The sequence below is a fragment of the Sebastes fasciatus genome, chromosome 18, assembly GCF_043250625.1.
Source record: "Sebastes fasciatus isolate fSebFas1 chromosome 18, fSebFas1.pri, whole genome shotgun sequence".
NCBI classification, from domain to species: Eukaryota; Metazoa; Chordata; class Actinopteri; order Perciformes; family Sebastidae; genus Sebastes; species Sebastes fasciatus.
In genome coordinates, this window is record NC_133812.1 from 18,305,885 (window position 1) to 18,330,713 (window position 24,829).

Consider the following 24,829-nt stretch of genomic DNA (forward strand, 5'->3'; position numbering starts at 1 on the left):
CTAATCTGTTTTTAGGATTTACAAATAGAATGGATAATTACTGAAAGCATAAGCTGAATGCAGAGGATGTAGACTATGTCTGCACAGTGTGTGTGTGTGTGTGTGTGTGTGTGTATGTGTGTGCTTTCCATTAAACAATGCTAATCACCTTCTCTAAAATTAACATAGTACGGTGCTGCACAGTAGCCACTGTCAGTTTTTATAAACATCACAGTCGCCAACCCAAATCTCAGTCGAACAGAAGAGTTATTATTTTTTGAATAAACTATTGTGAGCAGATGAACAGTGAATAATTCAGACGTTAAGCTGCCATTTATTTAAATCTCGTGCCACTATACCTTAGCCAGCTGCCATCCCTCCACTGCTTCCTCGCCGTTGCTCCGCCCTTCAGCTTTAATCAACTCCTGGCTCCACCCTCTCAGCCGTCCATCCAGCTCTTTCAACTCGTCCTCCAGCCGGGCGGTCAAACGCTCGTATTCCTCCTCTGAAGCCGCAGCGGCGGCCAGGGCCCCCTCCAGGCCGTCCCTGGCCCTCAGGGCGGCCCCCTCCCACTGCTCCAGAGCCTGGGACAGCGCCCCCAGCTGTCGGTCCATGGCCTCGCAGCCACCCGCCGCCGTGTGCTCCGCCGTGGACGCTGCACTCCGACGCACCCGGCTGAGGCGCTCTCGGCCCTCCAGTAGGCGACACTCCACGCGCTCCTGGAGAGATAGGGAAGGTAGATAGGAGACGAAGTTGCTACGGAAACTGTGGCTACGGAAACTGCAACCTCTGATTCTATTTAAAGCTGCCTACATAGAAGTCTCCTGCTCCGTCACTTTCTCTCTTGGATTCTGTCTTTGAAGCGTTAGTCCTGATGTCCTGTATTTTCATTTGCTATCTCAGTATTTCTCTCACTATTTTTCATCCTCCGCCTCCATCCCTCTCCGCCTCCATCATTCTGTGTAGAAAGGTAGTACTTGAAAGGCAGAGGGTGTGAAAAGCAAACACTTGAGTGTGATGCGATAGCATTGAGCTGATAGAGGGATTATAAAGGGGGGAAAAAACGGCAGATGATCATTTTTGTGTGTGAGTAGAAGGATATGAACATTAACCTTGAGACCATGAATGGGAATGAAAACGGTACTACTAGCTTGTGTATACAACAAATTGTATTTCCTCTTCTACTGAAAGGCTTCACACCATGGCTCTACAAACACACATTTATAATGTGATAATTAGGGCCCATGTGTGAAATTTAAATGCAAATCAATATCTCCTCACATATTTTCTCTCCGCTATAATTGCAGAATTATTGAGCAGGGAAAAGCTTGGGCATTAATTGCACTGCTCTTCCCTTTTACCAGTTTTTTTTTTACACGGTAATAGACCAACTTAGTGGCAATAAAATGTGCCAGGAGAGATTGAGATTTCTGGCTGTGATATAGGAACAAACAGAGAACCAATTCCCCACATATTTCGCCCTCCTTCATAGCAGGAGTCCATTAAGATTAAATGGGTTCAGATAATTCAGCAATCGGTTACCTTAGCAACAGATAACACCTCTAAACTGGGTGTAGTTTCACATCCTTAAGGCATGCCGTGGTGTTAATTCAGAGAAACATTGCTTACTGTTAGATTTATAGTATTCAAAAATAAGAATAGATACTGTACCCCGAAACTGGGTTGGATTATTAATCTCATGCCCACTCATGGTGTAGAATACTGGTGTATATTGAGGTAATACTACATCAATACACTAATTAGTGAATGCTTAAACAATTATCACAACAACATCATACAAAAGGACCAACAGACACATACAGTATGGTCCAAAGTAAAATGAATCAATAATGACCTTTGAATTCAGCAGAAACTCAAAAATGAGCAAACTCGATCAGCTGATAAAGATTGCGTGACGTGATTGAAAACTTCAGAAAAGCTGCTAAATAGACCGTGTGATGTGTTTCCTCAAATGGTCCAAACTATGAGAGGCACATTTGATTTTAAATAGATGTAGTGCAAATAAAATAGTTTGCTTTGACGATAATGTCAAAGTAATAAAATGACGGACACACCTATGCCCGCTCTACAGCACAATAGGCTTGTCACCTGTCAGATGTGGCGCACTATTATCTGTCAACATATGGGTCTGAATTTTTGGGGGGGATTTGTCAAATTAAGAATAAGTTTCTTTTCAAGAGTGTAAACAAAGAAAACAAAAGGAGTGTCAGCCGGCATCAACGAGGGGATTTCTTTGTATGTTGACACCCTGCCTTACCCTCACTTCTGACAGCTTCTTTTTGATGGACGCAGAGTCTCCTGATGTATCGGACCAATGATGGAGCTCGTCTCCAGCAGTCATCAGCCAATCAGTGAGCTCCCTGACAGCCTCCAGGTATTCTTGGTGTTCCAACACCACGGCCTGTGCTAGACGCACTCTCTCCTAGAGACAATGGACACAAACAGTCAATAATTCAGCAGTTCGTAATATTAATAGAATAGTTCAGTAAGCTGAGGTGTTTCAAGTTTTTTTTTTACTAAATATACTGAAAGATAAAGTAACTTCGTACCTCCACCAAGGCTGTGAGGTCATCAAACTGCGCCTGCAGCTGGGTGCGGGCGCCGTGATTAAAGCCGGCATCGCCAGTCTTCTTGAACAGTTCTCTGGCTTTCTCTTCCAGGCTGGACAGCGCCACCTGGTGGTCTTCCAGATCAGCCAGCAGGGCTCTGAGTCTCTCTAGGTGGGAGGCCTTTTCTCTGGGCCCTGGCTGGGGGGTGAGGGGGGCGCACACCTCCCTCTCTACGGCCTCCATCCAGCACCGCAGCTGGGCAGCACTCTCCAGGTATCCTCCCCACTGTGACACGGTCCACTCCAGTCGACTGAAGGGAAGACAGTCGATGGCTGTGTTAGTCTGAGACTGGCAAAAAGTAACTAGAGACCATCTTGAGATGGGATCACACCAGCCGCAACACCAAATCAGGCCAGGGGTGTAAAGTGGGGGGGTACCAATGGCCCATTCTCTAATTCTTACCCCTCCTACTTCCAGCGCCCTTGCTCGGACCACACCCATTGTCAAACTCAGCCTTCATTTTGATCTCAACTACACACCTGTCAAGTTTCGTGACTGCATCATGCACGGTTACAAAGCTATCTGAATGGCAAAATACTCAAAACCTCCTCTGTGGTAGTTCCCGCTACAGTAGGCGTCTCCAGGTCCACATTTTGCCACAATGACTCACACACAGACTCACAAGGTGAAAACAATACCAGCGTCGCTGTTGTGTCTGGTAATACTGTGATAGTATTTCCTTTTCTGAGTAATCCAACAAAAACTGATGTTTTATACATAAAATCTGTACATATAATGCTCAATACAAAACCTACTGTGTGTGTCTTATACATATATAGTATATATTTCATACCCATGATATGGCCAAGAAATCTAAATACAAGCTGTAATACTGGCTTAAAGCCTTCATCCCTTTTATCCTCTGGTTCAAACACACACAGGCGGAGATACACACCCACAATTTTCCTTGCCATCTGTTACCCCTGCGTGTACAAATAACGCCAATATCCCTACACTCACACACCTCTATTTCACCTGCTACCCCTCGCCTCCTGTTATCCCTTTCCCCTTAAAACGCAAACAAACCCCATGTGTGACCCACTGTTTGCCATCCACCGTTTAGTCCCTAATGGGATCAATTTTTTCTAGGAGGGGCCATAATTGCTCAATTAAACACACACACACACACACACACACACACACACACACACACAAAACTGATGCATGTGCATGAAGTCATGCATGCACACTCGCACAGAAAACAACACACTAAATCAGATACATCAATCAGAGTTACAAAATGAGACAAATACTTCTCATTATGTATTTAACCTAATGGTAATTAATGGCATTGAGACATCGATCTATCATGATGAAAATAACCTATTCCCGAGAGAGGATTTTTTTGGCACACATGGTAAATGGCCTCTAAAATGTCCAGGGGCAAATGTTTTAATGGCACATTAAAAAGACAAAAATCAAGAATTACTGAATAAAAATGTGTCCAGTTCCTGTAAATAAAATTCTGCAATGAAATGATGACAGAATATTAAGTTAAAGGCAGGACCACTTCTTTAAAATTATGGTGTGTAAATGGCTTTAATTGCACACATGGGGACTAAGCCATCACATTATACTCCAGGTGAGAAGTCTACCTGTGGCAGCTCATTGCAGTCACAAGCAGCGTGGCCCACGCATCCTCCACTTCCTGTAGCTGAGAGCGGACCACTTCCTGTCCGGCGGCTCCATAGCTGCGCAGGGCCAACTCACCCTTACCCATCGCCATATTCAGCTTGACCTCGCCCTCCCCCTTCAAAAGCAGGATGTCCTGTGCAAACAGAGAGGGGTCACAGTGAACTGGATTTAGACATCAGGATTTTGGATGAATGCTTTCTCAAGCAAACAGCCCCCTCTTGTGTTTACCAGAACAACTGTAGACTGTAATAGAAAAAAAGCTCTATTAGAGTAGATTAATTACTATAAATGTGTGCATTCTTAAAGATTCCAACAACTTTATGCATTTCATTGTGTATATTGTTTCATAGAAATTACAAATATGTATACTCTATAGCCAAAACCTCCTCTCACCTGCACAGTCTCCAGCCTCTGCTCTAACTGCTCTTTGGTCCCCATGGTGCTGTCTACTGTACCCAGTCTCTCCTGAATCTCCTCCAGCCAGGCCCAAACCCCCTGGAGGGTCTCTCCAAAGGCCTGGCTCTCTTGGCAGCCTCGCAGCCTCTCCCTGGCTGTCTTCAGCAGGGCCTGGTGCTCCATCTGGAGCTGGCCTGTCACTCTGACCTCTCCTCCTGACCCCCGGCCTGCTTCAGACAGAGACTGGGCCTCCTGGCAGAGATGCTCGATGGAGTCCCTTAAAAGACACAGTGATATGTTAGAATATTTAACAGCCCACGCTATGGCATCTATAACATGTGGCCTCACACGCCCACATATAGACACACCTTCTTGCAAGCAGTTCCTTATGGAGGTTTTCCATCCTCTCCAGCTCTTCTGTGGTGTCTGGGGCTACTTGCTGGCACTCTGCCCCGAGAACAGGCTCTCTCTTGAGGCTGAGATCCATCTGCTTCAGCCAGTCTCTTACACCCTCCACACAGTCATTAAAGCTGGAGAGGAGAGGAGGAGGCATATTTCCATATAATTCAAATTCCTTTGCATAAACACATGACACAACAAGAGTGATGACTTACTTTCTCAGAAGGTCAACACTCTCTTCGAGGTCTCGTCGGCTCTGAGAGCAGCTGTCCAGGTAGTTCCTCCACGCTCTCCGACAGGAGGAGAGATGCTCTTGGACCTGTGCTGCTCCAGCTTTAGGCAGGTGGAGCTGTAGCCTCTCGGCTTCCTCACAAACCTGAGAGAGACGCTCCTCACCCTCTGATATCTGCTCGACTGACACCTGTGGATGTAGGAGGAACATGTTGCTAATAAAAAGTGATATGTCTCTGCGGATTTAAAGAAATAAAGAACCTCAAATCTAGAGGCACAACACTCTTCATACCTTCCTAAGAAGTCCTACTCTAGAGGTATTTGTACTTCCAGCACAATTCCTAGAAGTGATTCTGATATGTTTGTAGGATACATGCCCAGATTTAGTTTGGTCCAATGTAGGGCTGAAATGATTCCTCGTAAATTCTTTGCATCGCAGCTTTATTTTTTTAATTAATTTGTTTGCATTTCAGAAAATGTTTTATTTAAAACCCAGAATGTAAGATGACACTTCAATGCACTAAATGGGTTTAGATGTGACAGATAATATTATTGTATGCAATTTAAGCAATACAAATGTAGATTTTTCTAAAAAAGAAACCAATTAGTTGTTCATTTTATCATCATTTCATCTTATTAAAGCAAAAGTATTTTTTTATTTGATTACTCGAGCAGCCTTAGTCCAATGAAGTATCAATGATGACTAGTATTTTATAGTGACCTTTTCTAGAAGTTAATATAGTACATTACATGGAAGATATAAAACTAATTGTTACTATGATATAATTATTACTTCTTTAATTTTTATTATCATTACAATATAAAATGATTTTGGTGTGTCAACGTTTGATAACATGCCGGTATCAACAAGTGAAGTTACTGAAAACTGAGAGACAATGAATATGTGTTTGGTTTACCACAACTGCACCATGAGAACTGCAATATAAAAGTAAGACATATAACCGTACCTTTAGCCTCTGCAACTTGGCTCCGAGGGCGGCGACATCTCCGGATTGGCTCGAACATTCTTTCAGCTCCAACTTCAGATCTGTAAGCCGGGAGTGGAACTCCTGGACGAGCTCTGCTTCGAGGAACAGAAACAACAGGTAAACTAAAAGCAAAATAAATGTGTGGTGACAAGTTGAGGAAAACCCTATGTGTGGTAAAATAAAGGCAGAGAAGATTTATAAGTGGAGGAACCCGAAGGAAAAGAGGCGATGTGTTGAGGCAGATGGGTAGTGTGGGCGTGTCCACGCTGTGCAGCGCTGGGTTGCCTTGGCAACAAGCCCAAAACGACTCCCTCGAGAGCAGATGTGATGGGAGCGACATTACTCTCCGAGGCACAGGTGTGTGTCTGAGCAATGAGAGCGCACCAGTGTACCAGACAGTGTGTGTCAATGGAGTGTGGGTTGTAGTGGGCGGATTGAGTGTGCTCTGGGGAAAAATGTAGTATAATCAACACTAAATCTGTTGCAACACTAACAAATGACATCACATCATGTAGTTGCACGCTGTTTGATTGGGTGATTATGAGATTTTAAGCGCTATTAAAATCTATACGTCTCCTTATAGTGGCTGTTAAGGTTACATAAATAACTTGATGTATGATGGAGGTAAAGAACATAAAAGCCCTCTAAAGCATCGAACAGAGACCATCCAGATTAAAAGCTAACTCCACATTCATATCTCTTACCGTTGAAGTGGAGCTGGAGCCCATCCTGCAGGCTGCCCCTGGTCTTGGCACAGCGCTGAGCAACAGCCTCTGTTCGCTTGGCAATGGAGGTGAGGTCAGAGGAGAGGCACGACAGCTCCTGAGAGGGATGAGACCTGCACAGGGCGCTCAGAGCATCTCTGGCCGAGTCCATGTCTGCCCTCTGCTGCTGCACAACGCTCTGCAGGTCCTGTAAATGAAAAGTAGTGAGAAATAAGAGGATAAGATTTCATGTATATTCATAAATGGGGCTACCAGGTGGCGGAGAGGGTAGTGACAGTGACATGTCCTGTATCCAACCTTGTAGATGTGTCCTACAGCTAGAATTACTGCCAGCTTGTAGGATGCTGTTATGTAACTGAGTCTGACCTTCCTAAAGAGGGTCATAAATGAGGACAGAGGTTCACCTTCAAGATAGTTCTTATCATTATGCCTCTCAGTATGTCTTTATAAGCCTTTGAAGAGTATTATACACAAGGTTAGTGCTCAGAATTTAATTTTAAAGCACTTTTAACTGCTTCTGTTCAAAAGGTGCTATACAAATAAACTCGCCTTGCCTGGCCTTGCCTAGTTATGGTCATGAGCGCAGTCATTTAAATAATTAAAGCATCACCGATCGAATACTGTATCATAATGTGCCCTCATATGGACACAAGGACCTATAATTTGGTCGATGGCAAAATTTTGAAAACGTGACTTGACAGTACTTGTTTTTCTATCGTCCCATTGACCCGGGCCATGGACGATAGAAAATGTGTTTGGAACGCAGAATATCACCACTGACAAGGGGACACTATTTTTTCCCCTGATAATGCTACATTGTGAAAAACAAATCTGTGTTGAAATCGGCAGAACAAGAGGTAGATAACGTTAGCCGTTAGCTCCAAACAGGAATGTGGTGCCCACTCACTGGCTGCTAACAGCTAAAGTTAACTCATTTCAACATAGGAGGTGCCATTGATTTACATTATGATGCCTTCAGGCTCTATTCAGTAAAAAGGAGTATGGGACGAAAGTCAATTCTAATGTTATGATATGTTCAAATATAATCTTATAAAATATAGTTTTGGCGAGAAACGTGAATAAATCTAGTTGTTTGAAGAAGATGTTTTCACAGCAATATAAATTAGGTAATAGAGAGGGAATTATGACTTGTTTAACTTCCTAACCAAAAAACTGAAACAGTATGCAAATGATAATAAAGGAGTGTATGTTGAAGAACATCGGATTTATCATTTTACTTTTGTTTTTTAGCGTGGTATTGAATTGGTATCAAGAATCGTGGAATTTCACTGGTATTGGTATTGGTTGGTAGTAATATGAAGCAACAGGGATAACAACAGAAATAGGAAAAAAGAGAGCAAAACTGTGTGGTTACGTTCGGTGTAAGTATTATTTTTAATATATACTGTACATTCTGTTTAGGTCTTGAAATATTGTGTTCTTGTAAGACATTGAAAGTGTCATACCTTAACTGTCCCAATATCTTCATGAGAAGTAGCTTCAGTGAGGTCAGTTAAGGAACCTTCAACTGCAACCAGCCGCTCGGTCATCTGGGACATGAGGTCCTCCAGTCGCTGCTTCTGGAAACTGAAGTAGGTCATAGTGTGTTTGGCCTGGTTGTACACCTCCTGCGCGTGGGACATTTTCTTCCTCAGGTCTGACTCCAGGACCTGGTTCAATAAAGAAATGAAACAACATTATACAACCAAAAGTCCACATAAACAACACACAAACAATGTGCTCTTCATCTTCTTTTTTTCCACTTGTTTTTATTGATTATTTCAACATTTATAAACGTAGTACCCTGCCCAAGGACATTTCGACATGTGAACTGGAGGAGCCAGGGATCAAACCTGCTACCTTCCGATAGGTGGAAGACCCGCTCTACCTCTGAGCCACAGCCCTTGTGATTTTGACAATATTTTGACCAGATTCCTATCCCTTATTTGTAGATTTTCTTCAGCAAAATGAAAATTACAGATACAGCACCATGTAGCTTATAAGGAAATCATATCCTAGTATCTTTTGCAAACTTTTGTATACCGTTTTACCGTGAATTAGTGGATGTTTGATGTGTGTTTTGCCAATCGTCATCTGAAATTTTTATGTCGAACTCTGATTCCCATTTTATATATATATTTAGTTAATTACTTATTTCTCTTAATGCTCCTTTTAAGTACATCTTTATAAGTCTTTATGGTTTTATTTTCTCAGCATTGGTAGTTTTGTAATAGTATTTGAAATCCCTGGCAAAAACGACAATGGAAAAATATTCTTTTGCTGTAATAATTTCAGCAAAATCCTCCCGAATTTCTCTCCCCACCATATTCACCTGCATTTGTAACGGGGTTTCCTGCAGTTTGGCTCGCTCCTTCAGCTCCATCACTCTCTCCTGCAGGGCATCCAGCCTCTGCTCCTTCTTCTCAACCTCAGTCTGTAGATCAAAGTACCAGACATTTCAATTAAACCAACTCGCTCTGCATATTACACCACCGTCATCATTCATAAACTCTTTCATGCAGACTGTCTGGCGCGCTCTGACCTGAAAGGTGGCAAGCTGGGCCTCTGTCTGCTCTTTATCACTGAGATTGGTAACACTGTCGGTGAGATCAGCGATGGAGTTGGCAGCCCATTGGTTAATGTCCTGCTCCATGGACTTGAGGTCGTCCCACAACGCTACACAGTAGCCCAGTCTCTCTGTGTTGGTTTGTATTCTCTCCGAGACCTGAAGGAACAGAGACCAGCAGTCTATCTGAGTACAGAACAGAATACATCTCAATCAACAGGAGAGGTAGGCTCTCTCTCCCTCTTTGTGTTTAGTTTTCTCTAACAAGGGACGGTGTGCGTTACTGGGAGGTGGAAGGAAAACGAGACTTAATTGGTTTGACAGATGTGGGGATGAGAAGTGAGAGGGAGAGAGACAGAAAGGCAGATAACGTGTCTAGACTTGTTTATATTTCTGTCTCATTTGTGACAGCTGAGCAGCCAACTAAATCCCTCAAGAGGAGAAAATGGAAAAATGGAAAAACAGAAATAAATATCATTAAAAGAGGAACAGCACAAGTGTTTGGCAGAGCTGTAATGTGGAAGTCATAATTGTTTGTTTTTTCATAGTCACATAAAACAACACCACAAATCTCTTCATAGTCGTTATCATGTTTCAGCTCCAGACAGAATTCATGGATGAGGACAATTCATTAATGAGTATTTCACCGTGTTTGACCAGGTAGCTCTAGGATGTGAATGTATAATGCATTTGTCTTAATAAAAAACAGCCCAGTGATTTCCTCTTTACCAAAACAGGTGCATGGCCCAGCATGTGTTGCATAGTACCACTCACCTCCAGCCACTGGTCTCTTAACGTCTCCATGTCTCTCTGGAGGGAGCTCGCATCAGAGTTGGGAACCTTCTCCAGCTCTCTCTGCAGGTCCTCCACTGTGCTGATGAGCTGGTCCATGTCCTCCTGTTTCTCCCTCAGCTCGGCTTGGACAGTGTCATGCTAGAGGGACAGAGAAGAGTGCAGAGGGAATGACGGCAGATCACCACTAGAGGGAGAGATGCTATACAAACAGGAAAGGGAAGAGGGTTTTTTATGTTGAAATGCAATTCTATTTCTGAGAGTTTAGTTCATGGGCTGATGTGCAGGAAAAATCATGCACGTTGCTGTCTGATACTTTTAAATCAATAAATACAGAACTACGGTGATTTTAAGAGAGCAAAAAACTAATTGTTGCTACCCAGTGAAAGCTATGAATCTTCAACTTTAGTATATCAGGAAAGATATATACAATAATGTGTGGTCTGTTCTGACCAGCGGACTACCTCGGGGGTCTGAAAAGTGAAGCCAATGCAGAAGTGCCTTAAACTTGCAATCTTTCTAATAGCCAGCAGGGGGCGACTCCTCTGGTTGACCCTACTTCTCACTTGATTTATTACATCAGTAAACATTGTAAACATGAGTTTATGGTCTCAATCGCTAGTTTCAAGTCTTCTTCAATACAGCATGATGTTCATTTAGTAAATTATGGTCCCATTTAGAGTCAAATAGACCATAAAGCAGGGTATGCTTTAGTGCGTGGCTACCTTGTAATTGACAGGTCGCTACCACGGTGTCTGTTCTGGGAGTTGTCTTTTCGTCTCTGACCTTTTACCCTTTCACAGTGGGTTTTCAGGCCATGAAAGTTAATTATAACCTTTTTGGTCGCCTAAAAATGTCTTAATCATTGTTCGGTTGTAGTTAACTCCACCCTCTTGTGTCACTTCTGGTTGCAAAAAGCCAAGATGGTGACGGTCAAATTTCCAAACTCGAGGCTTCAAAACGGCAGTCCACAAACTAATGGGTGACGTCACAGTGACTACGTCCACTTCTTATATACAGTAATAGCTAGAAATTTTGTTTACCATATGCATCATTTGAAAAAAAAAGCAGAAAATTTATAATATACTGAGAAAAACAAAAAAAAGATACTGACTCGTGTGAAAGTCCTTTTGGCCTCCTGAGCGTTGTGGTTGTGGTCGGGCAGATTGTGAGCAACAGCCTGAGCGTTTTCCACAACGGTGGTGAGGACTGACTTCAGGTGGTGGAACTGGCGGAGAAGATCGACCACAACTCCACTCTGTTCCTGACTGCATGAGAAAAGAGAGGAAAAAGGTCAAGACTATTACTTGACATATCACTTGGCACTGGATATAGTAAATGGTGGAAATACAACAGACTCTGAAACTGCTGTTTAACTGTTGTGTTTCTATGTTTAAACAACATCTTCTTCCTCTCTCTGCACAGTAGGAGCAAAAACAAATAACGCAAAGGAATTTAAATGAGTCAAAATCCCTCTCTGTCGTCCCCCATCCTTACCCATTGGTGATCAGAGTCCTGACGCTCTCCCAGGCTGTCTTCACCAGTGCTACCTCCCTGAGAGCCTCCCCAGCCAGCTCGCTGTCTCTCTGGGCCAGCTGGCTTCCCTTCTCCTCTAACCACCGCTGGGAATGCTGCAGGGACTGGAGCTCATCCTCCAGCTGGACGAAGAAACGCAGCCTGGGAGAAATAGATGCAGAGGAAAACAATGGGGATTACTAGCCTGATTCCAGCATAATATCTCAAATTATTCAGTTTCAACACATTTAAAAAGGATTTGGATAAATATTTTGGCTTCATTCATATACAGTATATTCTCTGAGTTTGGCTTACAGTAGGTCTATGAATGATACAAACCATGCTGATGTTAAATATAATATCATAACGGATCTATGGGCCTGATTATCTATTTACATACCTGTTTTGAAAGGCCTGTACAGAGCTCTCTCTGGCCCCCTCTTGCCTCGCTTCATTCTCCAGTTTCTTCAAATTCTTCATCACCTCCTCCCTTCTCTCCCTGAAGGAGGTCCATAATGCTCCTAAAGCGTCTGCTTCACTCTGCCTCCATCCCAAACCCCTCTGCACCTCCTCCAGAGCCATCGTGAGGGCCACTGCCTGTCCCCTGCAAGATGTTCTTCCTTGAGGATGGCTCACGTCTTTGGAGCCCCGCCACTCTGCGCCACTCAGGTGAAGGTGTGCCTTGCTTAGCTGCCCATCTAACCCGACTGCCTCAGCCTCGAGCCTGGTCACGTCTTTAGTCCCTTCCCCTATTCCACGGTGCAGCTCTTCAGCTTTGGAGCGGTCCCAGCTCCCCCGGCCCTCCACCGCCTCATGAAGGCGGCGCACAGCCCTAGCTGCTGCTCCGTGCTTCTCAATAAACGCCTTTAACACAGTCAGACACTCTTTACGGAGGAGCAGGAGGCGCTGGGATTCATTTAGGGGCTGTAGGCAGTCCTCCCTCCAGCCCTGGAGCTGCTGTTGGGCCTCCGAGGTGGAGCAGCAAAGCAGGGAGGACTCACTGTGCTGCAGAGTCTCTCTCAGCGATGCATGTGTCTGCAGCTGCACCTCATGCTCCTGCAACAAGATGGTTCAATTAGACAAATTTATATCAGCTCCTACAGCAATCAATAGAAACTTGCTTACCGTAACTACTCTCATATACAAAACCTATAAAGGACATCATTGTTGACAGTCAAGTATTGATTTCTCACCTTCAGCTTACTAATTGCAGCCTCAAGATCAGCGATATCAACCTGGGAAGAGCTTCTCAAACCAGACAGGAAGTTTTCACTCCTTTGGGTCAGAGTTAGCAGCGCCTGATCAAACTGCTCCAGCTGTGACAACTGCGACTCCAGCAGCTCGAGCCTAAAAGAGAGTTGGAAGGCAGTTTGGATTAAGAACATGACAGTGATTATTGTTTCTAACAAGTATATATTAAAACAAAACAAACAACTTGGGAAAAAAAGCTGAACAACACAATTTATGGAGTCCATTTATGGAGAGATAAACTAAACTAAACTCTTCGAACTCCGCTCCAGCTCCGTTCTAACTATCTTTGTTTGAGGGTGTGCCCAACTTGCTGCTAGGCAGGTACTATGCAAATGCATTACTTGGTGACATCATCACGTTACAGAAGAAAAGGCGGGACTTCAAGCAAGGTGTTTCAGGCAGTTCAGGAGCAGTGTTTCTGTGGGGGAGAGTAAGTCACTTTGGCATGGACTTTGGGCTTTCTAACTTTGCAGACCTTTTACATGCACAAAAAAACTGTATAACACACAAAAGGAAAATAAATAAATACTCTGTATGATATGTTAAACAAGAGAATTGCCTGTGTGCTGTGCTGTTCTTCACAGTTGTGCATCTTTCCTGGAGTTGTAAGAGATCATTGCTGAGCTCTTGGATACGAGCTTCAGGCGCTGTGGGGTACAGACACAGCGCAAGATTCACAAGACCCTGCAGAAGAACCTCATAGGACGCCGTCTCCCGCTGCATCTCCTGGATGGGTGAATAAGTATTTAAAAATGAGTTAAAAACTGAGGTAAAATAAAACTGAAAAGGGAAGATAAACACTCTGCATGAAAGAAAAAATCTAAATGGAAATGGTAAGTGTAATAACTAACCTGTACGTTTAGTAGTTCATTCCTCAGTTTTACTTTGTCTGCAGAGAGCAGGTCGGTGTCTGGACAGCAGACAGACTCACACCTGCTCAGCCAGCTCTTCATGGACGAACTCTCCTTTTCAAATCTGTAGATAGAAAAGGTGGCATTAAGACAAATGTATTCAAATGAAATACAATTTATGCCGCAATATTCTGAAAATGAATAGAATAAATACTGATCTAACAATAGATTGATTGTAGAAACCTGTGATCTTAAAGTACAGTATACACACGCAATGATACACACACACTCAGTGAGTCTGTGTGTTATTATCTGACCGAGCCTCAGTATCAGTGACAGGGTCATAATGGGGCAACCATATCTCGCCAGAGCACCCAGTGCTGTAAGTAATCCCTCATACACACACCTGCAGGGGAGACGACTGACTGCAGAGAGCCACACATACAGTACGCACACACAGTGTCTGTATGTGTGTGCGTACTGTATGTGTGGCTCTCTGCAGTCACATACACTCAGCTGAAGTTTAGCAGCAAAAATACAATTTAGTTCATCTAAAAAGAGCCACTGACTGGATAAATACAATAAAACAAGCACCAAAGCTTCAACTCTTTGAACAGCTACCATGGGATTAATACAGAAGAGCTCGAAACAATCGCTCCAGTCTATTGTCCAACTCTATTGTGTGATCAAAGAACGTGATAAGAAAAGCATATTATTAGAATAGAAAAGGCAACGGCTGACTGGAGTACAGACAGATTGAGTCAAAGACAAGATCTCGCTCTAAGATGAGGGAATGATTCAGGGAATAAAAAAGGAAATTGGCAGGATTCAGCAGAAAGAGCACATGCACATTGAAAGGGGAAATAGCAATGTTTATACAATCAGAAGAAGATATGTGTGTGATGCAGAAATCATTCGATCAAAATGAAATCATTCTTGAGCAGTTTGCAATGTGACAAACCCCTGAAATATTCAAACACACCTAGAGACACACACACATCAGGTACAGAGTCGGCACAGAAAGGCATCACAGCAGTTGGCAATACATCCTGAATATAATCTTAAGTAAGCTCATGATGACTTAACAGAGGAATTTTCATACAATAACAAACACTTCTGTGACTTTGTTTGTGATTCGGTCTAAAGTCGCTCTACCTACATGCTATTATATTATAAAATAATATTATAAAAGCTGGATAGGATGGCTCATGTCTGGGTATTCAATGGTAAAAACATTCAGGAATTTGCTGAGCAAAGCTGGAGTAAAAGGTGCATGAGGTTAGCACAGACTGAGGTTTCACCACGGTTTCTTTTGCAGATGCCGCAATTTTCAATTCACGAACATAGCACACATAACTTTACCTTTGCCACAGTGCTAGAAGGCTCTCTAATGTAGACTGCTTTTCTGTTGCCTCTCCCATAAACTCTCCCTGTTGCTTCTGGAGGTTAGCCACCTCTTCCTCGAGCTGGCTGCCCTCTCCGAGCCTCTTCATGGCCGAACACAGAGCCATCAGCCTGGGGTTCAGTTGCTCAACAGCCTGGCAGACCTCCTGGAGGAAACGGATATGTATTCATCATCAGCTCAGCACAGAGGATGTTAACTAACAATGTTCTAAATGATAGAATACAGTATCATACTGGTGGTTAAAGCCTAACCTGAAAAAATAATCAGGAAAAAAATGTTGATTTAAATTTTGTTACGGTTTAGGTATGAAAAAGAAAAACTACAATATAGCTGTAGTGATGTAACATTAAGGTATTCTTTGTGTTTTTTCTTACCATATGATCCTGGAGGCCTTTGTAGGTCTCCGATGAAGATGAACAGTATGTGACTGGACAGTCAAGCTTCTCTTTAAGGTCACTCATTGCTTTTTTGACCTGAAAATGACAAAAACATATTAAAAAAATGTATTTAAAACACTGGCACTACAAACTTTTAATTACAATTTCTGCACCAAACTATTCCTTTATGTGTTGCTGCTGTGTACCTGTTCAAGGTTATCGTTGTATCTCTGCCAGTACGAGGCGCTCTGGTTGAGCTGTCCTCCCAGCTGCTCCACTCTCCCCTTCAACTCTTCCCAGTAGCGCCTCATCAGTGCAAGTCGTGCCCGGATACGTCCAGCCTCTCCAGGGGTGACGAACCTCGACAGGGCCTCACAGTCCGCCTCCATGTGGGCCAGGGCTGTCCTTCTCTCCTCTAAACCTTCTGCCACAGCCTGTAGGGATGCAACAGCACAGGAACGCTGATCAGGAAAATATATGTGAGGCATGAGTTGGGAAAAATACAGTAAACAAGACTCATACAATTAGTATCAGGCCAATGAAGAGACTAGAGAGTAAAAGCAGACAATATTATGTTTTATCTTCAATAAATTCCTTATAAAAGTTGTGTCTCTCTTCAGGTTCACGGATGTTTAGAAAAATTCCAGCAAAAGAAAACTGACTGTGCTGTTTCTGGAGGCAAGTGTTTTCAAACTCACAATCAAAAGGCTGCCGCAGGACTTCTTAAGTCCTCTTATCCCAAATATGTTTTTTGCCATTTTTTCTCTAGACCTCCATGTGATTGACGAGGCTGACGTCTGGCAAGCCAAGATTATATTTTCTTCAATATGATCAATTTATTTTCTGTATCCTCGTCTTCGTTGCAGCTCTGACCCAATTTCCCCCTGGGGTTACATTCAAATTTAATCTTATTTCATCTTAATCTTAATAACTCTCGGGCCGTACTCATACTGTACACTACAGGCTCAAAGCCAGACAGCAATTTTGACTCATTTTACTGGGAGCTACTAAAAAGAAATGTGCGGATGATGCATAATCATTTGTGAATACGGGAAAGCCTGTACGAAAGTAATGCGGGACGCAAGAGCCCATACCTACTACAGCACGCAACACATACTAGAACTGCAAAACATTACGTGGATACGTCATACTGTTGCAGTGTTTTACCTGGAAAGCTGTTTTGGATCACGAAAGTAAATTCACCAAAGCGGTCATATATTTTGAATGACGAGTTGTGTTTATTGTTTCATGAGACATGGTCATGATCATTTGACAGATTATTTAGTACTTTAACTCATCCTGAAGTTTGAAATTTCAGAGTTTTTCAGTATAGCAGCAAAGTAACAGATGTTTCTTTCATCCCTCTGCACCCTTGTTACTGTAGAGTCTAACAACGAAATGAAATGTGTTATTATCAATAAAGTTGTCTAAATCTGAATCACTGTTATATTTACTACTGTTCATACTGCTGTTGTAAAATGTTTGATGAAATTGAAAATGAAATTATTATCAGTAAGATAAAGGACATAATATGTTTGCAAACACATTATAATAAGGACATTGTCAGACATGCTTAATAAAAACAAGAATAACATACGTGAGTTTTTGATCACAACAAAAATGAGTTTCTGTCTGTAACGTTATCTTTTAAATGACGTTTATCTGAAAAGTGCTCTCCCCTATCAGAAGATGATTGAAGAAGTTGTGAAAAATGTTTAGCTATACAGTGTGCAGTCAGTATTAGGGATGAAGAAAACAAGGTTCAGAACGACATCTTAAGGAAGAATGAGATAGATGACACACCTCCACTGTGCTGATGTTTTTGTCCAGAGGATCTAAGGAGGAGGTGGAGTCGACCGCCTCCAGCTCCTTCTCCTTCTCATTGATCCACAGAGAGAAGGCGTCTGATTCAAAGCTGAAGCGCTCCCACCACATACACATCATCTCCAGCTGGACAACACTGAAAGACACAAGTAATATTTTCACCAGTCTACCTTGCCGTCAGACAGCTCTTTCCAACGGGGGACTGAAGAACTGAAGCCGTTGTATCAATGTATGCTCTCGCCAAAGCCACCAGACTTTGTTTAGTTTGTTTGTGCTATTGTGTGACTTTGGTGAATCCATTAACTCCCGTCTGCTTCTCCAAACTGGGCCAAACTCCAAACTCACCACCTACTGTAGGTAATACACTGACAATGGATAAGTACCTCATACAACCCCACTCCAAAACACTCAAGCTATCAAGCTACCATTACAACTAAAGGGGATGGGAGGCTTGGGATGAAGATGGGACATACTTCTTGTTGAGGTGGTCTTGAAGTTGTGTGACTTCTTCTCTGGTGGACTGGGACTGCTGTAGAAGAAGAGTCTGATTCTTCGGACCGAGCTGAATATCGGGTGCCTTCTCGAGGAGGAGATCTGCTCGCACAGAACACTCCTCAACCTTTGTGAGGAGCTCCTACAGACAAGAAAGAAATATATTGTATGAGCAAATGCAGAGCATACACTACATGCATGTACACACACACACACACACACAATTACTGTGCATACACACCTTGTTGTGCTCCAGTTCATTTTTCAGGCTGTCCAGGCTGTTGAAGATAAGTTCCTTGTGCAGCTCATTGTTGGTATTACTGATAAACCTCCAAACTATTTCTCTTTCTGCTTCGAAATTCTGCCAGGAGCTCAGAGTCGCCTTGAGATGATGAAGAAACAGCAGAATAATGTCAGTGGGTAAAGATTCATACATAATATACTACATGTATGCATAGAGTTGATGGGTATTGTAATGTTTAGTATCATTCAACGTACCAAACTGACCAAAATAGTCTCTGGCCTCAATTATTTCTCTAGATACTCCCATCAAATTGTAACAAGGAACAGCAAAATGCACCTTCTATTTCTGCATCCTCTACCAACAGTCTCTCTCAATGTAATTATTCAACACTAGTGTAATAGGGTCTGTCTAAAATGGATCTTTAATTTTGATTCATTTAAAGTGTTTCACTTTTTTTTTATGCACTTCAGGCATCTTGGATATATTTTTTCATGCAGAAACATGTTGATTTTCTGATCAATTCGAAGACAGTGATAGAATAGATATAAACAAATCCCAAGACAACAGACACAAACAAAATTAACATACCACAAAACAATCAATATGTGTTTAAGGTTCAACGTGGACCGATCAATGATCACTGCAGGGGTCTGTGTGGACACTCACACATGCAAACATTAGCACGCTGACATGTGAGAAAAATCCAGCCTCGGTCTACCTGCAGGTTGTGCTCCTTTGCGCCTGATTTGTGGTCGACGTCTCTGAAAGCTCCCTCCAGCTCCCGTAGAGATGGACTGAGCCCCTCCCCTTTCTGCAGCTGGCGGCAGTGAGCCACCAGAAGCTCTGCCTCTCTCCTGTTAGCATGCAGGCGCTTCAGGTGGTGCTATAACAATCATGTAGATAAGAAAACAGATGTCAGATGTCAAACTAATTTGCTTTTTGCAGCAAAATGACAACATAATATCCATTACTTGACATTGATGCTTAACACCATGCTAAAAAGCAGTGTTTTAAGCCTGTTTCAGCCCTGATCCAGAAGTGTGCTTTGTAGCACTTCTATCCACACCATACAGTGATGTCACAGGGATGTCTTTATTTTTCTTCTTGTCACCTAAACCAGACATGAATAACTAACTAAATAAGACTATTTTTTTTTCCCTCTGGGACTTAAAATACCTCATAAGATTTAAAAAACTGAGGGAAGAATTCACAAAAGGATTGCGTGGCTTTTGCGGCTGCTAAACCTGCACAAATAAGACAAAAAGAAACAGTGTAATTCTCTTCTTTTAAAGGGAGAAATGCACTCCCACAGTAACTGTGCTGCCAAGCAAATAGCGTCTCGGTGCTCCTGTGTTATTTACAAATATCTAAATTAGGTAATATGCACACATTTGCCAGAAAATTGCCCCCTTTCTATGTAAATGAGCCTCACTGCAAAAAGCACTAATAGCCACATGTTACAGTGAAATTATTAGTGTCTTCATAGAGTTGGCAGTAACTGAAGCGCATTCATAAGAGCTGTAACGCCCAGACTCTCCAGTGATCATGGCAGCAAAGGCATCGTCATGCTCCGCTCAAACTCATTTATTGTGGGATGCAGTGACCGGATGCAATGACAGTTGTATCAATAAAAATAAATGAATAAAGCTCCCCCCTTTTAGCTTTTTAAAATACATGACAAAAAAGAAGAATGAAAAACAAGGTTATTATATAAACGAATAAACAAATTATTTCTTCCCTCTCCCTCTGCAAAAAAGGGCAAACTGCACTCAGCTGCAAAACTGTATGGCCGTGTTTGTGCCGTAATATCATTTGCGCAATATCTTTTGTGAATCTGAACTTGAGACGGGGCAGATAGCGGTTGTAAATTATGCGCAATTCATGGTGGGATCAGCGGACGCAATGCATTCTTTGTGAATTCGACTACAGAAATTGAAGAGGCTAGAAATTGTTTAATTTTACACACGCATATAAACCTGTGTTCAATGCTATGTATTAATCAACTAATTTCATCTGATGTGTCCTTTTGATGGATGCTTCTGTAAATGAAATCTGTACACAGTTAACATCACCAATCTCCTGCCTCTGCACTACACACACCTGGTGAATAAGATAAAGTTGTTTGGCCTCCTCCAGGTCCTCAGCATCCAGGATCCTGCTGGTCTGCTCCTCAGCCTCCTTTCGCACTCTCAGAACCTCATCCAGAGCACCACGCACCTCCTCCCTCAGCTCCTCGTACTGGAACATAGCAGAGCCCTCCTCGCCCCACTGTGAATGACGGAGACAAAGGATCAGACAGAGAGATTGTGTTGAGTAAACACAGGAGGTAGACAACATTTCTGGTATTTGTAATGTCTTACAATACCTGACAGAGTGAAGAAAAGAGTGCCCGCAGGTCAGTTGAGAGTTTGTCCAGGGCTGTTCTCTGTCTCTGGACCTCCAGCTCAGAGCTAACCTCAGACAGCCCAGCAAGACGGCTCTGAAGCCACAACAGGCTCTCCTCTCGGGCATCTACTGCTTCCTGCAGTGCCTGGAAATGGAGAAAACACAGACAAGGGAATGCAGGTTTACTGAGGCTGAGCGGTATTGAATCATAACCTAATCTCTGTGCCCAAAGCAGCAAATATAATGTGCTACCACACCTGAACAGCAGCATCAACTTGCTCCTGATGGCTGGAATTTCTCGCTGTCTCTCTCAAGAGCCTCACCTGCCTCCTTTGGGAGGAGAGCCAATCAGAAAGCTCACAGAACCTAGAAAAAGGAACAACTTTGAAGCCACTTCAGTGATGAAAATGTCAGACTTTAAGATGTTGGAGATACTGTAAGGGCTTTGAGGCTTTGTTGACCTTTACCTCTCATTCCACTCTTTCCATTTATCAGGGTGATGCTCCAGTTTGAGGTGGGTGCTCTTTATTTGCTCTGTAACTTCCTCTACAGCCCTTCTGGTGGAGTCTAGCGTTCGATAAGCCGGGTCATTGTCAGGCAACTTATGACACAGATCCTCCATGTTTCTAATCCTCTTCTCACACAAAGTCAGAGGTTTGCGTTCCCTGAAAAAAGTCTGGAGATAAGAGAGAGGGAAATGTTGGATTAAGGATGCTCCAAAATGATGATGAAGATGACATTAAGTGATTTTATCTTTCTCCTTCTCTCACTCCTTGGTTTAATCTGTTTCAAGTTTCTACCAAATCCGATGCTCACTCTGTGCTCTTTGATCACTCGCTCGCTGGTGCAGGTGCCAGACAGGGCTTGCATTTCTCTGTCCAGCTCTGCTCCACAGTCATGTAAGATCACAGCCAGTTGACTTTGCTCCACCTCCACTTTTAGACGAAGCAGGTGAGACGGTACCTCGCTCTGGATGTCCTGTGGAAGAGACAGAGAAGACACAGAGTGTAGGAGACATGGTAGATAAGATATACATGAGTTTCAGTCTCATATTGTATCATCCCTGAGACTGACAGAGACAAATTATCCTCCAGAGAGCCTGCGAGTAAACACTAAGAGGGTTGCATTTTAATCCAACTAGTACAGGTTAATTGGAAACAGATGGGAGGGAACTGTATCAAAGCCAAAGGTCTTCCTGGTTAAGTTAATGAAGTATCGGCTAAGCGCCTCCAGAGATGTACAGTAATTAGTGAGAGTGTTAAAGCATGGTGACCCCTGACCTTCCAGTGTTTGTGCAGCCTGCGGACAGTGTCTTGCAGCCCCTGTTGCTCCTCCTGTGGAAGGATGTCAGTCAGCTCATCACATGCCTTCAAGAAGACGCTCAGCAACCGCTGGTCCAGTTGGCCAAAAAAATCCTGTGCAGAAAATAAATACAAGCAATGAGTAAGAGAAGCAATTCTTCAGTTTACATTAATGAATCTCTTTTGTTTGCAAGACCAAACAAAAGACTTGCTGGTATATTTTGAGTTCTGTTTTGCTGCCGTATTATACACTGTAACTGATTGTCTTTGTGGTCAAGAGAAGATTTAGCAGCCAGTATTATTTTCTATAGATTATCATGTACATCCTCTATTTACAGCAGAAGGTTACAGGGTTTAATCTTACACTGTGTTTCTTCAGTAACTCCTCAACGTCTCCAGTCTCTCTCAAGCAGCCCTGAGCTTTCTTCAGCACTCGCTCCAGCTCTTGTCTTGATTCCTCAAACCTCCTCCTGAGGCAGTTGTTGGCCTCTTCCTGCCTCCTCCATTCCCCAACCTCCTTCAGCAAAGCCTGCGAGGACGGACAGTATGTAGCGGTGATTGGAACTGGTCTCATTGGTAATATAGTGTAATTACATTATTTGTCTTACAAATGAACAGCGAGACACATGAGTAAGTCTAATCTGCACTGTTGCCTCCTGGGTGTTTTGATGCTCTTGTAATCTCATTAATATAATCAGCGTTGTGGGTAATGCGGCGTCTGTGTGGCATTCTGGCATGTGTACGTGTATGTTTAGCACTAACCTGCGCTGAGCCCTGTATTTCAGTCACTCTCTTCTGCAGCAGGGACAGGTCGAAGTTGCGGAGCACCTTACTGGTTGAGAGCGCCCTCTGCAGTGTATGGTGATTCCTCTCGATCACTGACAGACAGCGTTTACAGCTTTGCTGCTGGTTTAACAAATCCTGAGGAAAATGTGGAAACAATGCAGATAAATATGGAAGTGTGTAGATAATGGTGTTGAAATATTTAAACACTTATTATATATCAGCAATTCCCTTCCCACCAGATAAAAAGGTTGTTCAATAACTTGGTAATGGTAATGAGGGAGGTAAAATAGACACGCCAGAGAGCAGATATGGTTATATTTGAATGTAGGCCAGCAGAGGCACACATTACCTATAAAGACAACTTATTTTTTTTACACCCTGAGTCTTATTGTTGCAGATTTTGCGATCATTCCTTTTGCTTATGAATGATAATGTATTACTGTACTAACCGATTTCAGTCATAAGTTACATGAGTGATCAGGCAGACTTTAATCTCATTATCTAAAACACCACTAGATAATAATAATTGATGTAAACATACCTAAAATATATGTCAATTACACTGTAAAACTGTTTGTGTGCAGAATGATGACGAAAACAACTAAAACAACCAATCAGGCTTCTACCTGGCAACCATTTAATTTCAGTTCGTTCATTGTCATGATATCTAACCTGCCACTTTTGTTTCTGTTGGGTCGGGGTCTGTGTGTCTGGGTCTATGGCAGCAGAAGTGATGTGACTGGCCCGCTCCAGGGCTTGGTAAAAAGCAGTGATGTGTTTCTCCATCTCCTCCAAGAGCGGCAGAAGAACATGACACTCCCTCACAAGGGAGGGACACCGCTCTCTCACCTGGAGACAAATAACAAAGGCCATTAAATAGATGACACGGAGAGTGACAACAATGTGTGCTGAGGATATTATTTAAAAAATCTTACCATAGAGGAAACATAACTGTGTTGCTTTCAAAGAAAGACTTGAGATAGATTTCTGACTTAAATGATACCTACCTTACTCAGCTGACTTTTGGCCGTTGCCATAGTTGCCATGACCCTGGCAGCCTCATCCTGTGGCGCATCCTTGGCAAGAAGCTGAGCACTGCGGGCAGCCAGCTTGTATTGCGTCTCCATGGCAACAACCTTTTGCTTGGTATTCTGAGATGAGATGTGGAAGCAAAGGGTCATATTAGACGTCCTTAAATTGAATTCACTTTCATCAAAACGTTTTTTGGCAATAAAAAGAAAAACAATATCAAAACAGCGGTGACATGAAGCTTTTAGTGACTCTTTATTGGACGTTTAGGAGCACAAGTTCACTTGGAAGTAAAACAACTGGGAAAGAAGATGAATGATGAAATTATTTTCTGTAGTATATTCTGCCTTGGGAGTTGGTTATTTTGAATGTGACCAAAACTATTCTAAATCTCAAAATGTGCTGTTATGCACCTTGGAAATGATTCTCATGCACCTGTCTCTTTACAGTCCAAATGTTAATGAATCACTTATCTAATCGGCGCCTTAAAACCTGCTTGTGATTCACTACCTACTGATCTGATATATACCCACAGATTAAGAGCTGCTATCAGGGTTGTTGTAACCTGGATCTCAATTGTGTCTGATCTAAACTGCTGAATAGATTTACCAATGTAAAACACAAAATTGAACAGTGATAATGTAATAGTATCAGCTGAATCAACAACAATCCCTGGTAACATGTATTATTGTGCTATTCTGATCTTAACGTATGATAAAAAAAAAACCTGTTGGTTTGCTTTTCTCACCTCCACGTCTTGCAGAAAGGTTCTAACGTTGAGGAAAGACACTTGGACAGGAACACTGAGCTTGGCCTCTGCTGTGTCCAGCAGCTCTTTAAGGGCCGATATGGCCTTTAGATGGTCTTTTCTCCACTTCTCCAGCTCATCTGTACGGGCATACTGCAGCAAAGGAAAGAAAGTACAAACTTTAGGATTGATTTTATCGAGAAATCGAGAGACCTTCCTCAGGCCTGGGTCAAATAGTACCAAACATTCAAAATAAAAAGAAGAGTTAATCTTTCTTAA

General features: G+C 42.7%; 2 protein-coding genes across 13 annotated transcripts in view; both read right to left on the minus strand.

Moving 5' to 3' along the window:
• The window catches only part of LOC141755761 (nesprin-1-like), a 97,312-nt gene extending 84,055 nt beyond the window's left edge, over positions 1–13,257 (minus strand). For 8 of the 10 annotated variants that reach the window (XM_074614942.1, XM_074614941.1, XM_074614940.1 and 5 more), the window contains exons 1-17: positions 13,051–13,257; positions 12,258–12,913; positions 11,840–12,019; positions 11,457–11,610; positions 10,325–10,483; positions 9,527–9,709; positions 9,317–9,418; positions 8,451–8,654; positions 6,964–7,171; positions 6,239–6,351; positions 5,255–5,460; positions 5,009–5,170; positions 4,638–4,917; positions 4,205–4,377; positions 2,550–2,859; positions 2,258–2,422; positions 339–698 (exon numbers count right to left, since the gene is read on the minus strand). In XM_074614942.1, the coding sequence (XP_074471043.1) occupies positions 339–698; positions 2,258–2,422; positions 2,550–2,859; positions 4,205–4,377; positions 4,638–4,917; positions 5,009–5,170; positions 5,255–5,460; positions 6,239–6,351; positions 6,964–7,171; positions 8,451–8,654; positions 9,317–9,418; positions 9,527–9,709; positions 10,325–10,483; positions 11,457–11,610; positions 11,840–12,019; positions 12,258–12,913; positions 13,051–13,242 (3,807 nt within the window). In that variant the 5' untranslated portion in view covers positions 13,243–13,257. Of the gene's footprint in view, positions 1–338; positions 699–792; positions 924–2,257; positions 2,423–2,549; positions 2,860–4,204; positions 4,378–4,637; positions 4,918–5,008; positions 5,171–5,254; positions 5,461–6,238; positions 6,352–6,963; positions 7,172–8,450; positions 8,655–9,316; positions 9,419–9,526; positions 9,710–10,324; positions 10,484–11,456; positions 11,611–11,839; positions 12,020–12,257; positions 12,914–13,050 lie in introns of those variants that run through there. The other 2 variants (XM_074614936.1, XM_074614945.1) reach the window with 2 other exon arrangements.
• Positions 13,258–13,366: 109 nt separating this feature from the next.
• The window catches only part of LOC141755762 (nesprin-1-like), a 34,505-nt gene continuing 23,042 nt past the window's right edge, over positions 13,367–24,829 (minus strand). For all 3 annotated transcript variants that reach the window (XM_074614948.1, XM_074614949.1, XM_074614947.1), the window contains 20 exons: positions 24,551–24,703; positions 23,781–23,924; positions 23,446–23,622; positions 22,750–22,908; positions 22,352–22,516; positions 21,967–22,101; positions 21,503–21,664; positions 21,154–21,362; positions 20,944–21,052; positions 20,667–20,831; positions 20,402–20,569; positions 19,020–19,184; positions 18,299–18,439; positions 18,039–18,199; positions 17,545–17,701; positions 15,948–16,175; positions 15,739–15,837; positions 15,322–15,509; positions 13,960–14,083; positions 13,367–13,834 (listed from right to left, as the gene is read on the minus strand). In XM_074614948.1, coding sequence (XP_074471049.1) covers positions 13,544–13,834; positions 13,960–14,083; positions 15,322–15,509; positions 15,739–15,837; positions 15,948–16,175; positions 17,545–17,701; positions 18,039–18,199; positions 18,299–18,439; positions 19,020–19,184; positions 20,402–20,569; positions 20,667–20,831; positions 20,944–21,052; positions 21,154–21,362; positions 21,503–21,664; positions 21,967–22,101; positions 22,352–22,516; positions 22,750–22,908; positions 23,446–23,622; positions 23,781–23,924; positions 24,551–24,703 — 3,300 coding nt within the window. In that variant the 3' untranslated portion in view covers positions 13,367–13,543. The remainder of the gene's footprint in view (positions 13,835–13,959; positions 14,084–15,321; positions 15,510–15,738; positions 15,838–15,947; positions 16,176–17,544; positions 17,702–18,038; positions 18,200–18,298; positions 18,440–19,019; positions 19,185–20,401; positions 20,570–20,666; positions 20,832–20,943; positions 21,053–21,153; positions 21,363–21,502; positions 21,665–21,966; positions 22,102–22,351; positions 22,517–22,749; positions 22,909–23,445; positions 23,623–23,780; positions 23,925–24,550; positions 24,704–24,829) is intronic.